Raw genomic sequence first — 15021 nt, forward strand, 5'->3', positions numbered from 1 at the left:
GCATCAGAACCTTTTCTGATGAAAAGTAAGGCCCTGAAACATTATCAGATTTACAAATAACAAATTGAATACTAAAATTATTCCCCCATTGTGATACAACTTCAGCCATTCTAATCAGCTTTTGCAGTTTTCTATAAAGATCTTTATAGAATTTCTCAGCATTCCTTGACACTATACAAACATAAAAAGCAGTGATTTCTTATGGCAAATAAAGATTAATAAACATAGATATTTTATATATCTTATGAAAATATATTGTATTTAAGTTAGAAATATCCAGCAAGAGAGGAAATGTTGGCATTTACCAACAATCTTGTATAGATTATAATAAACATTTTCTGCTTGCAGCACTAATATTGAATCACACTTAAATAAACACGTGAAATGGCCTCCATTTTGTTGCAATCAAGCATTGTTTTTACATTTCAGTACATTTTTTTCCATCTTTAACTCTTCGCTTTTTCCCCAAAAGTGAAAAAGGCAATTGAGCTGAAGTCCAGAGGAGTCAAAATGCTTCCCAGTAAGGAGAGCAACCACAAGAATTCTGTGTGTAAGTCAATTATTTTTCATTTTTTGATCATTAGTCAATCACATATAAAATGATTAGATCAAAAAGATTGGTTTGAATTGAAATTCTATTGATAATTTGCAGGAAGCAAACTTGTTTAAAGATTAGAAAAGCAATATATTATTTAAATAGAGAGAAACTGCAGAATGTGGCAGTACAGAAGGATCAGGGTGTCCTTGTGCATGAATCACACAAGATTAGCATGCAGGCACAGCAAGTAATTAGGAAGTAAATTGGAATGTTGGCCTTTATTGCAAGGAGAATGGAATATAAAGTAGGGATTTTTGTTGCTACAGCTGTACAGGGCATTAGTGAGACAGCACCTGGAGTACTGTGTATAGTTTTGGTTCCCTTACTTAAGGAAGGATATACTTGCATTCGAATTAGTTCAGAGAAGTTCCCTTAGGCTGATTCCTGGGATGAAGGGGTTGTCTTATGGGGAAAGATTGAACAGGTTGGGCCCATACTCATTGGAGTTTAGAAAAATGAGAGGTGACCTTATAAGACTCTGAGGGGGCTTGACAGGCTCAATGCTGGGAGGATGTTTGTTCTCATGGAGGAAATCTAGAACTGGGGGCCACAGTTTAAAAATTAAGGGTCTCCCATTTAAAACAGAGACGAAGAAGAATCCTTCACTCACTGTCATTAATCTTTGGAAATCTCTTCCACAGGGAGCAGTGGGGCCTGGGTCATTGAATGCATGACAGATTTTTGATCGACAAGGCAGTTGAGGGTTATGAGGGGCAGGCAGGAAAATGGAGTTAAGGCCACAATCAGATCAACCATGATGTCTTCACATGTTGGAGCAGGTTTGGTGGGCCGCATGGACTACTCCTGCTCTTATTTCTTACAGTCTTATGATCTTATGTAAGGCAGCAGAATTTCATTGTGTATATAAATATTGTCTTCATAATGAATTAGGTGCTTTTAAGCGTACATGTTCTATGTTTCTAATAGTCACACAATAAGTACAGGTCCAGATTATTTCATTTTATTTCCTTTATGGTACAATGAAATATAACCTTGCTGACAAACAGAAGTATATAAGCAATAATTTGCTGTGTTGAACTTCTTATTGTTATTGTGGATGATTTAGAATATAGCTAACATATTTACAAGTCTATTGGAGACTGCACAGTGTTGACCCATCGCATAGAAATAGTTAAGGAGCTTTGGGCTAATATCACTAATGGGCAATATTAAACTGACAACGAAACTAGTTAACATCTCAGATGGTATAAGGTGCTGTTTTATGTAGAATTATATAGAATATATGGTACAGAAAAGGGACATTCGGCCTAGCCAATCCATATTGGTTTTTATGCTCCGCTTGAGCATACTCCCCCTTTTCTCATCTAAATTTATCACCACAACCCTTGTAAGACATAACCCTCTATCCCTGACTCTACTATTCAGACATGAGAATTATGAGAAATCATTAAACAACACTTGAAGCTTAGTTTAAATACTAATTCCCTGTACTAGGTTAGAACAATACAATACTCCCGTTACAATGGACTCATTAAAAATATATACCAGCACAAATGCATCACACGGATTCATGCATACAAACACCCAGCCAGTTGTCAACCTCTTGCCAATCGTACCTTTGAACAGTTGATCAAGCTACCCAACTTGGAACATAAAATGATTCTCTGCAACAATTTTTATATCTTTCTTTCTAAGGTGGGTAGGATGTTTCTTTGACAAGATCATACCATCCTATCAAAATCCAGCTTAAGCTTCGAATGTCAAATGAGGTGTCTAATTCTTTGTTCAAATTATATTAGGTAATCCTTTACAATGCCATCTGTTTAACCTTTCTTTAGTAATTCCATCCCTCATGGATGTTAAGATCAAGATCTTTATCAGTCAATATAATAGCAGCGTTCTTCCTTGGTCAGACACACACATTTTAAAACCACATAAATAGTCCAACTCTCTTACATTTCTGACTTCATGTAAACTGTTGCTTGGAGAATTAAAGTCAGAATTGAAGACCTGATAAACTCAACATGTATTCTTGTGGAGTTAGGTTCTCTGCATTTCAAAAGGAGGCAAACTCTGACAACATCAACTAATGTCAGTTTGTATTGCTCTATCGCAGTTTTAAAAACACTTAAGTTAGCTAACGGACATTTTGGCCCAAACAAAAACAGAAAATGCTGGAAAAACTCAGCAAGTCTAACAGCTTCTGTGGAGAGAAAAAAAACTGAGTTAACGTTTTGAGTCCTTATGACTTCTTCAGAGCTAAAGAGAAGTAAAGATGTGATGATATTTATACTGTTTAAGGGGGGTGGAGCAGGTGAAGCTGGATAGAAGGCCAGTTATAGTTGGAAACAAAGGAGAGATTGCCAGAGATGTCATGGACACAAAGACAAAGGGGTGTTATGATAGTAATACTGGCTAAAGGAGGTGCTGATGGTGGCATTAAGGTCAAAGCAGAATGTGATAATAGCAGGACAAGGGTAAGTACTCTGGAAAGAACAACATGAACAAGTGACAGATGGCCCTAGTGGGGGTGGGGTGGGGGGAGGGGACGGTGGTGGGAAAAAAGATCGAAAATAAGGTAAAGGATAGGGGTAAAACAATGAAAAAAAATAAAAATAAATGGATAAAAAATAAAAATGAAAATGAATATTATAAAAAAGGGGGTGAGGATGGAGGAGTTCATGGTCTGAAGTTGTTGAACTCAATGCTAATTTTTATTCATTTTTACTTTTTCAAAATATTTCATTTTTATTTTTATCCACTTATTTCATCTTTCTTTATTTTCACTTTTATTCATTGTTTGATCCCCACCTTTTATCCTATTTTCAATCTTTTTTCCCACCCACTGTCCCCTCCCCCCACCCCGCCTCCACTAGGGCCATCTGTCACTTGTTCATGTCCTTTCCAGAGTGCTTACCCTTGTCTTTCTATATCATATTCTGCTTTCTGACCTTAATGCCACCATCAGCACCTCCCTTTAGCCAGTATCACTACCATTAACACCCCTGTGTCTTTTTGTCTATGACATCTTTGGCAATCTCTCCTTTGCCTCCACCTATCCCTGGCCCTCTACACAGCTTCACCTGTTCCACCCCCCTTAAACAGTATAAATTTCATCACATCTTTACTTCTCTTTATCTCCGAAGAAGAGTCATATGGACTCGAAACGTTAACTCTTTTTTTCTCTCTCCACAGATGCTGTTAGGCCTGCTGAGTTGTTCCAGTATTTTCTGTTTTGGTTTCAGATTTACAGCATCCACAGGATTTTGCTTTTATCTTGACATTTTGGCTCCGTGTTATTTGTGTACGTGAAGCTTCTCCAAAGGTTTAATTTGGCATCACAAAAGATATAGCTTTGAAGTTTTTATGTTGATTGGTTGCAACCCTACTTTGACTTTTGTCTCTTCTGCTAAACATTCCACAGCTTTAACATTTTACAGACCAAATGCCCCTTACTATCTGTGCTGAAAGAAAGCATCCTGCTGTTGTTAACAGTTTACTTTTAGTTCGAAAAGCCCTTTTGGCCTTCGCAATACATGCTGGCCAGATTCAGTCAGTTTCTGTACACCCGCATACAACGAGCAGTATTCTGTATTTTATTTAAACTCTTAACACCCCTCCTGGGTTGAATGACTTCCACTAATCTCAACCACACATTTCACTTAAAAGTATGATTAAGTCAGTAAAAAATATTACAGCCTCTTGCAGCCTCTATTCCCATCTCCCTAATATGATTGCCCCCCCGTAAATGAATCTACAGTGCTCATTTCAACCACTCCAAGTGGCACGGAGTTCCTCATTCTCACCACTCATCGGCTAAAGAAGTTTCTTCTGATTTCTTGGTTACTATTGATGGCCTCCAGTTATGCTCTTCCCCACAAGAGGAAACATTCCCTATGTACCCACACTCAAAACTTTTCATAATTTTAAAGAGCTCGTTTAGGTCACGACTGGCCTTTTTTCAAGAGAAAAAGAGACCTAACCTGTCAATCCTTAGCTAATATGTCTACCCCAGCATTTCTGGTATCATCACAAATCTCCTCTGCACCCCCAGTGCCTCTATACTATCTTTAATACTATACTATAATACAGCAACCAGAACTGCATATAGTACTGTAAGTATGGTCTAACAAAGATGCAATACAGGTTTAGTGTAACTTACCTACTTTTTAATTCTATCCCTCTAGAAATAAAGCCCAGTGCTTGGCTTGTTTTTCTATTGTCTTTGCTGATCTGTGGAGCAACTTTAGCCGATTAGTGTATTGTACTCCAAAATTTCTTTATTCCTCTACAGTACCTAGACTTGCACCTTTCTAGTAATAATAATCTCCCAACTAAAATGTACTACCTCACATTTATCTGTGTTGAATTTCATTTGCCCATTCTGCAAATTGATTAATGTCCTCATGTAATTTTTTGTGTTCTCTTTATTATTGACCATCCTCAACAATTTGGTGTCATTCACAAGTTTAGAAATGGAATTTTTGATTTCAAAGTCCAAATTATTAATGTAAATTGTGACCAGCAGTGGTCCCACCTTCTGCCACTCTGAATAATGACCCTTTACTTTGCATTCTGTCTTGTAACAATCCATTCTGCCACTTCTTCCCTTACACCATATTCTCAAGCTTATTCATTAGTCTATTATGGGACACCTTATTGAAGGCCTTTTGAAAATCCAGAAAAATTACATCTACTATGGGCGGAATCATGCCAGATTTACACTGAGTGCAGTAGCAGGCGAGAAGACGAAAAGAAGACAAGGTCTTGAAAGGCAGAAAGACTGCAGCCCCTTGGTTTAATGATGTATCCCTCAAGCATCTTTTGAACACAGTGGAGGCCTGTTGTAATATCCTCTACCCCAGTTCTGGCCACATGGGGGTCAGCAAGAACACCAATCTGGCTTGGGAGGCAGTGGCAGCGTTGGTCAGTGCCAACGCCCTACAAAAGAGGACAGCCACACAGTGCCAGAAAAGGATGAATGATCTCCTCCGTTCCATCAGGGTAAGTCACTTTTCTCATCACACTCAACTCTCACACTCTCGAACCCATCACACATCCACAGGGATCTCAGTCACTGCCAGTTCAAGGGACATCACCATTCACTTTCACATGCACACCATCATTGTCCTCATTCCGTCCATGGGATCAATCACCACCCACACATGCCAAGCATATTTATCATCTGGCCTGGCAGGCGTTCTACTTACACTCTTTCCATATCTATCCATGCAGGACAAGCTGGCACACAACCACAGGGAGAAGTTGCAGACTGATGGAAGAATGCCTGAAATGACGGTCCTCACGGACTTTAAAAACAGAGCCACCCAGCTGGCTAGTGAGGATCCGGACTGTTCCTGTGCTGACAGTAAGGTTGGCGGTGCTCTCCCAAGTGAGGATCCAGCAGTGCAACATCCATCAGACAACCATGTGTCCTGTTCTGCAGTCCCCTGCCATCTACTGATTACCTCTCCTTGCTTTCACAGGCACATCTGGGAAACAGCCAACCGAGTCCACAACCCAGGGCCTCCAATCAAGCCCTGAAGAAACCTCTGAAGAGGAATATGAAGGCACCCTCATTGAAGTCCCGTCACAGCGCTCATCCACACCCTCCACCAGCGCAGAGACATACACCTCACTGGGTTCTAGCTTTAGAGTAACCCTGGGATCACAATCTGGTGAGCACATTGCACTGTCTGATCCATAGCAGGCAGTGGCAGGGACTTTCCAGGTTTCTGAAACACTCGGAGGACTGCTGGAGGCCAGAAACCTGCTGAGTCCGAGTCAGATGATGAGCCTTTGGACTTGGTCACACCTCAGTTGCTGGAGTTGCAAAGGCAAGCTTGGGAACATCAGGAAGGGATGTCCACTGCACTCCTCAGATTGCAAGGCAAGATTGAGGAGTCCATCCGCCTTCAGGCTGAGGTGATGGTGTCAGCATTGCAACACACGGTGGTCAACATTGGTAGGATAGCGGCTTTCATGGAGTCCTTGGTCCAGGACATCGGTCCTGCACTGCTGCACAGGCTCAACCCCATCACTGACACGAGAGGGTTTTAAAAAAATTCATTCAATGGATGTGGGCATCGCTGGCTAGGCAAGTATATATTGCCAATCCCTAATTGCCCTTTTCAGAGGGAATTTTAAGAGTCAACCACATTGCTGTGGATCTGGAGTCACATGTAAGCCAGACCAGGTAAGGACAGCAGGTTTCCTTTCCTAAAGGACATTAGTGAACCAGGTGGGTTTTTACAGCAATCGACAATGGTTTCATGGTCATCATCAGACTTTTCATTCCAGATTTTTTTTGAACTCAAATTCCACCATCTGCCATGGCGGGATTTGAACCCAGCTCCCCAGAGCATTACCCTGGGTCTCTGGATTACTAGTCCAGTGACAATACCATTAAGCCATTGCCTCCCCTATGGGGAACCCCTTTGGGGCAGCTCGATCTCATTCTAGCTGTCCATTTTCCTCAAGAAGTCAGCCAGGGGCCCTCGGGCACCCATGGGGAGGAGGATCAGCAGGTGCACCCCCCTGGGGCCACCCACCAGGTGACTCCGGGAGTGTCCGACCCATCTGAATTCCCTCTTCTGTAACCCCAGCAGCCCAGCTCCACAGGCTGAGGAGGATGCCACTGCCAGACAGCAGGGTCTCAAAAGCAGGCTGGGGCCCTCCAAGTCTCAGCCCTCCACAGGATGCCCGTCAAAGTCATCACAGATAGGGTGTAGCAGTCAGCAGGCTGCCTCCACCTCCACTGTGGATGTCTGGGGAGCACCAAGACATAGTGGCAGGGCTAGGAAGTTTAAGAAGATGTAGTTTCACAGCCTGGGCATGGGTGTTAATCAGTTGTAGATAATTTTCACTATTGTCAATAAACTCCCAAGAACGTCTCCCTGCCTATGGATTATTGTTCTGATGAGCAGTGTTCATCTCACTGAGACGTGAAACCATGGTCCCTGCACAACATAAAGGCAGGTGTCTCAGTCCAGGGCCTCTTCCCTGTGCTTTGTGCAGCCTTCAGACCAAAGTGATGGTCCTGTCTCACACTCCCTGGACACATTACTGATGCCTGCACCTCGATGGTGCTTGTCATTGCTGCAAGAATGTAGTGGGCAGGCATCACAGAGTTCCGTCATTCTCACTGTGTGCTTTCAGCACCTTTGAGATGGGGCTGGCCCAAATCTCGTCAGCATCTGTGACCAGTGATGCTGTGCTCCTGAAGGGCTCAGGTGCTGAAGACGGACAAAGGATCAGGTGGATTTGAAGTTTCACTGCTGCATCTCTATGATATGACCCTGATCACAGAGCGCAAGCAAGCTGCCCTTAGCTTGACAGGAGTCAGACATTCTAAGAGGCTATGTGAAGATCTTTGGAGTGTCCTCACTGCATGTGGTCGTCATCCTCCTGCAATCGAGTGACTATTAGAGCTTCCACTTTGTCTCCACGACAGGAGCATTATCACAGAGGGTACGTGCAGTGCCATAAGCCAGACTGGAGTCAAACGTTCACAAGTGCAATGTGAGGATCTATGTATCTCCTCACTGCATGTCGTCGTCATTTTCCACAAATCTAGCAGCTATGAGGGCCTCCCGATCATGTCTGCCTTGTCTGGCCAGTGCGATGGGTTCATCACTGTCGTCGTCACCTTCGAGGACCTCCTCACCCTCATCTCCATTGACATCCTCATCATCGGAGGAGAAATCCAGCTCCTCCATTTTGTCAACAAAGAACAAAGAAAAGTACAGCACAGGAACAGGCCCTTCGGCCCTCCAAGCCTGCACCGATCATATTGCCCGTCAACTAAAACATTTTGCACTTCCAGGGTCCGTATGCCTCTATTCCCATCCTATTCATGTATTTGTCAAGCTGCCTCTTAAACACCACTATCGTACCTGCTTTCACCACCTCCTCTGGCAGCGAATTCCAGACGCTCACTACCCTCTGCGTAAAAAACTTGCCCCACACATCACCTTTATAGTTTTCTCCTCTCACCTTAAATTTATGTCCCCTAGTAATTGACTCTTCCACCCTGGGAAAAAGCTTCTGACTATCTTCTCTGTCCATGCCACTCATAATTTTGTAAACTTCTATCAAGTCGCCCCTCAATCTCCGTCGCTCTAGTGAGAACAATCCGAGTTTCTCCAACCTCTCCTCATAGTTAATAACCTCCAGACCAGGCAGCATCCTGGTAAACCTCCTCTGCACCCTCTCCAATGCCTCCATTTCCTTCTGGTAATGTGGTGACCAGAATTGCACGCAATATTCCAAGTGTGGCCTAACCAAGGTTCCATACAGCTGCAGCATGACTTCCCAGCTTTTATACTCAATACCCCTGTCGATGAAGGCAAGCATGCCATATGCCTTCTTAACTACCTTATCCACCTGCGTTGCCACTTTCAGAGACCTGTGGACCTGTACACCCAGATCCTGCTGCCCATCAATGCACTTAAGGGTTCTGCCATTAACTGTGTAATTCCTACCTGTATTAGACCTTCCAAAATGCATTACCTCAGCCAGCTCCTCCCCTTGTTGCAGGACCAGGCTGCAAAGGGCACAGCAGGTGACTACGATGCATGACACCCTCTGTGGACTATATTGAAGGGCTCCACCAGACCGATCCAGGCACCGGAATCTCATTTTCAGCATCCCAATGGTCTGCTCCACCAAGGTGCGAGCTGCAGTATGAGCCTCATACCGTCGCTCTGCTGCAGTCTGAGGCTGCCGCACGGGTGTCATCAGCCACAGCCCTTGTACCCGAGGAGCCATCCCTGCAGCCTCTGTAGACTCTAGCAGACAACAGGGATCTGAGACCGACTGAGAATGTAGGAGTCGTGCACATTCCCTGGGAACCGTGTGCAGACCTGCACGATGCGCTTGTGGCGGTCGCGCACCAGCTGAACATTCAGCAAATGGAAGCCCTTGCAGTTCACATAGTTGACCGCTTGTTGCCTTGGAAATCTGAGTGCCACCTGAGTGCAGTTGATGGCACCCTGCACCTGTGAGAAGCCTGAGATCTGGGCAAATCCCATCGCTCTTGCATCCTGGCTGTCCTGGACCTGGACGAAATGCACAAATTGTGTGCCCTCGCGAAGATGGTGTCCGTGACCTCATAGATGCATTTGTGAGTGGAAGTTGCAATATCCCAAAGAGGTCACCTGTGGAGCCCTGAAAGAAGCTGCAGTCACTTTCACAGCCACTGGCAGTGGATGCCCTCTATGTCCTCATGGCGCCAAATCCTGCAGCAGGTGGCAAATGTGACTGGCAAGTTCTCTGGACATGCGCAGTCTTCGGCGACACTAGTTCTTGGTCATCTACAGGAATGCAAGATGACATCTATAGACCCTGGGTCTAGTTTGGCACCAAACAGTGATGGCTCGCTGTGGCTCTTAAGCGGTGTGTGTGGGAGCCCCAGCCTCGCCTTCTTCCTGAGGGTGTTGCTCCTCCCCCTGTCCAACCAGGCGCCTCCGTCACACTCCTCTCCTTCATTTCTGCTCTCACTATGCCACGAGGCACACAGCTAGGTCACCAGACTCTGTGGTGCTGATGTACTTCTCTTGCATTAGTCAGCTTGGGTGCTCTAAGAGCCTCTCTCGGTTAAGTCTTTAGGCCCCTTAACACACCCCAGAGAGTGCTGGCCACCACTTGGATGGCCACAGGTTAGTGTGCTGCATGGCTGCCCGAGGCCCCACTCCACCTGACCAATTGGCAGCAACTTCGCCCATTGAACTGCATGCTGTGCTCTCAACTCAGATGCAGGCATTCTAACCCACACTGCAAGGCTGCACTATTAGCTTGAACCATGGGGGAGACTGGTGCAAACCGGGATGATGGAATTGCAGCAGGCTGTGATCGCCTCCAGTAGTGACTGCTCCACAGCCAGCTTTCGCAAGGAGATTGTGCAATGTGTGCAGTCGTCCAGCTGTTCTGCAGTCCACTAAAATGCTCATTGGTTTCTAGTCTGTGCCCGAGGGGTGAAAAGCTTTGGAGCACTTGGTGGCATTTTCAGGCCTCTGCATTGCTTGAGTGGGCAGATAAGCTAGAGGCCTGACCCCAAGCATGTTAATGTGGCTGTGCCTGAACTGTCACAGCTGTGGAGCAATGGTCACTTTATACAAAGTTTCCTTGCTGCGTGGCTGCTTCCCTCCTGCCCCCACCCCCCTTGCCCGATCCCCTGCACACGCTTGTGCACTACCATCAACCACAGTGTAATGCTTATAATGATATGCAGAATTATTACAATGAAATTTCCGACGTCCGACAGTGGAAAATGCAGCCCCCCATTTACAGGCAGCACGGATGATTGCAAGCTGGTTTCACGACATCGTGAAACCGATTTTTGGCCTTCTCGCCATATTGCCCGCTCACGCCACCAAGCATGACCGACGCCAACAGGCAAGGAAAGTTATGCCCTACATTACCATTGCTACTCCCTCTGTTACCTCCTTAAAAATATCAATAAGGTTGGTCAAGCAAGATTTTCCCTTCTGAAATTCATGCTGATTGTTCATTATTTTCTTTTTTGATTCGAGATATTCTTTAATTCTTTCCTTGACCAGGGATTCCATTATTTTTCCTGCCATCAGTGTTCAGCTGACTGATCTATAATTTCCTTGATATGTTCTGTCCCCCTTCTTAAATGTGGGAATTAGATTCACTAACCCCCAGTCCTCTGGCCCTACACCTTTTTCTCACAAATTAATGCCTTTGCTATCTCTTCCCTAGATTATTTTAAAATACGTGGATGCAATTCATTCGGACTAGGGGGTTTATCCTCTTTAAATTTGTTCAATTTATTCACTATATCCCTTTTTTTCATTTTAATGTGCATATCCCATTGCTCAACTCATTATTCAATGTAATTTCTACCTATTCTATCTTCCTGGTAAAAACCAAAACCAAATAGTTATTTACTATTTCTACCATCTCTGGATCATTACCTTTACCTGTGGTGTTATCCTGTCTATCGCTTAATGGTCCTATTTCCATCACAGTCTTCCTTTCCAATTGATATGCCTCCAAAATATTTTAGCATTTTATTTTCAATTCCTGGATAATTTAGTTTCATAGTTCCTCTTTGTCTGCCTAACTGTTTTCTTACCTTTCTCCTAATCTCTTCTTATTGTCTCTTGCTGTGCACTCCTCTGCTGCCCATGTACTTAATGTATGCCTCTTTCCTAAATCTCAATTGTTCCCTTATGCCTTCATTCATCCATGGCCATGGAGTTTCGTCATAGTGTTTAGTCTGTACTTGCCTTTTAACAGAATATACATTTTTTCCCTACACTTTGGGAAATAGTTAAAATAGTGTTTAACATTGTTGCTCTACATTATTGCTTGCCAATATTGTTGTCCATTTTAATTTTGAAAAACTTGTAGAATTTTAAGGGGGTACTCATTGGATTACTACTATATATTCTTTTCATCCCACAGATATGCTATTGAATGTTCTTTGGAACGATATTGAATGTTCTTTGGAAAGAAATGCAACATTAGCTTTATTCATTTAATTTTAATTCGGCAAAGAATATTAAACATCAAACAAATTTCTTTGACATGTGAGATTATTTCTTTCCAACAGAATGTGTCTACCATTTTGAAATCATGCAATGTGAGGTCAATCACTTTCGTATTTTAAATATATTTAGTGTAAAATGCACTTTCTCAGCGTAGGTGTGTCATGACCTGACCATCCACTCTGATCAGGAACAGAATACCAATCTCCGTGTTGGGGTGTAAACATCCCACTGAACAGCAGGAGCAGGAGCATTGTACTGATCTCAGTATAGGTATGTACCTATGCCACTGGCTGCTAGGATCAGGAGAAGAGTGCCCATGTCAGAGTATTCCCAAACTAATAAGATGTAAATTTGTCTAAATTTATATTTCCAGTGAGTCACACAAGATATTTAAATGAGCATTGTAACCAATTATTAAAATATATTCTATTTTCAAAGCGCTGATGGAATCTGGGGATTAAGAGAAAGTGATCCAGCATCGAATAAATTAGAGGAATAAAAGACCAGAGAATAATAAAGATTTATTAGGCCTGACATTTGGTAGCAACAATACGAAGAATTTACACTTAGGTTCCCAGCCCCGCTGCATTATTATTCTCAACTGTACTGTGGGGAGAAGTACTGAGCAAAGCCCGAAATGTTTTCCTTTAAGCGGTGAGTGAGCCACTGGATCACTGTCACATTGACAGCTATTTCAAAATGGCATTTTTGGTGACCTGTGGACCTTCACACCCACAGAGCTGGAAAGTTGTGGGTGGTGTTTCTTGAGGTGATGGTGGTGGTGTTGGAGGGGGAGGGCGGGGTGGTGGGGTGGGTAAATAAACAACAAGGGAGTGTGTAGTTTTCTGTGATAATCAAATGGGTAAAAACACCAACCAAGCCTAACCACTTCCCTTGTCCCAGCTTTGATTCCTTGTCTTATTTCATCTTGGTAGTGTAGGACTCCATCGTTGGCCTCAATACCTTGAGGTTTGGAAGAAGAAAAGTCAATTAGTATTCTATATCTGGTACAGCTTTGGTCAGAAAGTGCATCATTGCTGGTGCCTGGTGAGGACAGGGTCAGGTTTGGATGTGATGTGCTCTGATCAACATTCACAATTTCATGTTTGCATGTTTATTTATGTGAGATACCAATGGAAGCCCAAGGAGCCATAGTTAAGTAAGAATCAGTGCCTTCAGAGGAGGTGAATGAAACTTACAGGGTAAAAAAACGATATATAAAAAATACCTAATTTTGATTCTGAACCTGAATTGTACACATTGCTATTTAAAGATGTTGTAATATGCACTAGAGCGAAGTGAACAAGCACTTGACAGCTAAGAGAGCATTGGTCAGCTCGAAGCATCAGGCAAACGAGAGACATTTTGGTTCTGTACCTTTGTAGTACTTGAATCCCAAAACTCTTCACATGGTTTGGGACAACATAGGGTACACTGGATACCAGTGATCAGATGTTTTGATAAGTCAATAGTGATAACATAATTCCCCAGATTAGCTGAAATGCATTGATACTGAGTTTGCCAAGCAATTCACCATGCCAGCAGCAATTGAAATGTTAGCCTGTCTTGTTCAATTCCAAAACTGAATTGCACCAGTTTGCCACCCGGTATTTTTCTTGTCCTATTCTCTGGAATCGTTTCCAGAGCTCATACCAAACAGCTGTCCATTTCGCTGATAGTTGCATTCAAAAGCAGTGAAAATTGCATCATGCTGTTTTCTGACCCATTTCTGTCCTTCCACATCATTTGTGCTGCTTTTTTCCTTTCTGCTTGCAAAAGGCAGCCCATGCAGGGTCCTGGGGAGAAGGTAGAGAATTTGTAGAGCCAACATTCTTAGCAAAAGCTTTTGGAATGTTATAACTAGTTGCTGACAACCACCTTTCCGTTTTTCAATGTGCCATTTGACACAATAGACAGTGGATTTATATTGAGAATTATTTTTCAACTTCGCCTTTTCTTGGAAGAGAAGGAGCTGAAGATGCTAGGCTTGGCACAAAGTGTTGAGATGCGCAACACCCACTCACTGGAACAGAAGAGATTAGGCAAATGTTTGATTTGGAATATGGTGTGATACGGAGCTGAAAATGAAAGCAGAGGAAAGAAATAAGGTTTCTAGAGAGCTTTGGGATGTGGATTTGGAGCGACATTGGAGAAAGTACAATGGATAGACAAGAAAAGTTATGAGGAAATGTTGGCAATGATACACGGAGAACTCAGTTTGATTGGCACCAAAAAAAAGTAACTTTGGGTATGTTCTGAGAGAGGATGAGATGTTGAAAGAGATGCTAGTAGACGGATGGAAGGAAAATGACCAATAGAGAAGAAAAGGATGCTTTGGAACTATCTGAAGAATGGGAAATTGTACAACGAATTGAGGAGAGATTTGGAGATGGGAGAATTGAATCAGGATCTGTCTCAGACTAACCAATGAGGATGCTGATGCATAGTTTTGTATTTATAAAAGAGGCAGTCACTGATTAATGCAAAATATTGCAAATGAACTTACAGCTCACAAAATCACAGGCACAGATGCTTTCAGCGAATAGGAGATGCATTGTTTGTCGGAGCAAGTAATTTCCTCTCCTTCCCCATTTACAATCTGTAGCAGCATGACTGGACAGTGCAATTTTACAGAGTTGAAGCATTTGTGATGGTCCAAAATTTGTAGCTTGCACCAAGATATTCCTTTGATCGCCCGCACTACCCACATTAACAGGAAACTATTCAACCAACAGCATTACTCAGAATCTGTTACTGAAGACTCACTTCCCTAGAAACAGCCATGAAAACAATCCATTTTTCCAGCACTGTTTGACCCCGAGAGACAGGTTAAATACAGGAACATGTTGTGCGTGCGGCCATTGGCTTATTGCGGTGGAGGACATCAGAGCATCTGAATGTCACTGTGGAGAGGTTGGACGCTTCATTAATACATACTTGGGG

The 15021-nt window shown here is 43.2% G+C and overlaps 1 protein-coding gene across 1 annotated transcript in view; it reads left to right on the top strand.

Moving 5' to 3' along the window:
- The window catches only part of LOC144680673 (CUB and sushi domain-containing protein 1-like), a 2611816-nt gene that overhangs the window by 1618239 nt on the left and 978556 nt on the right, over positions 1-15021 (top strand). Inside the window, exon 7 of the mRNA XM_078541910.1 lies at positions 473-550. Within this exon, the coding sequence (XP_078398036.1) occupies positions 473-550 (78 nt within the window). The remainder of the gene's footprint in view (positions 1-472; positions 551-15021) is intronic.

The sequence above is a fragment of the Cetorhinus maximus genome, chromosome 5 (assembly GCF_964194155.1).
Source record: "Cetorhinus maximus chromosome 5, sCetMax3.hap1.1, whole genome shotgun sequence".
NCBI classification, from domain to species: domain Eukaryota; kingdom Metazoa; phylum Chordata; class Chondrichthyes; order Lamniformes; family Cetorhinidae; genus Cetorhinus; species Cetorhinus maximus.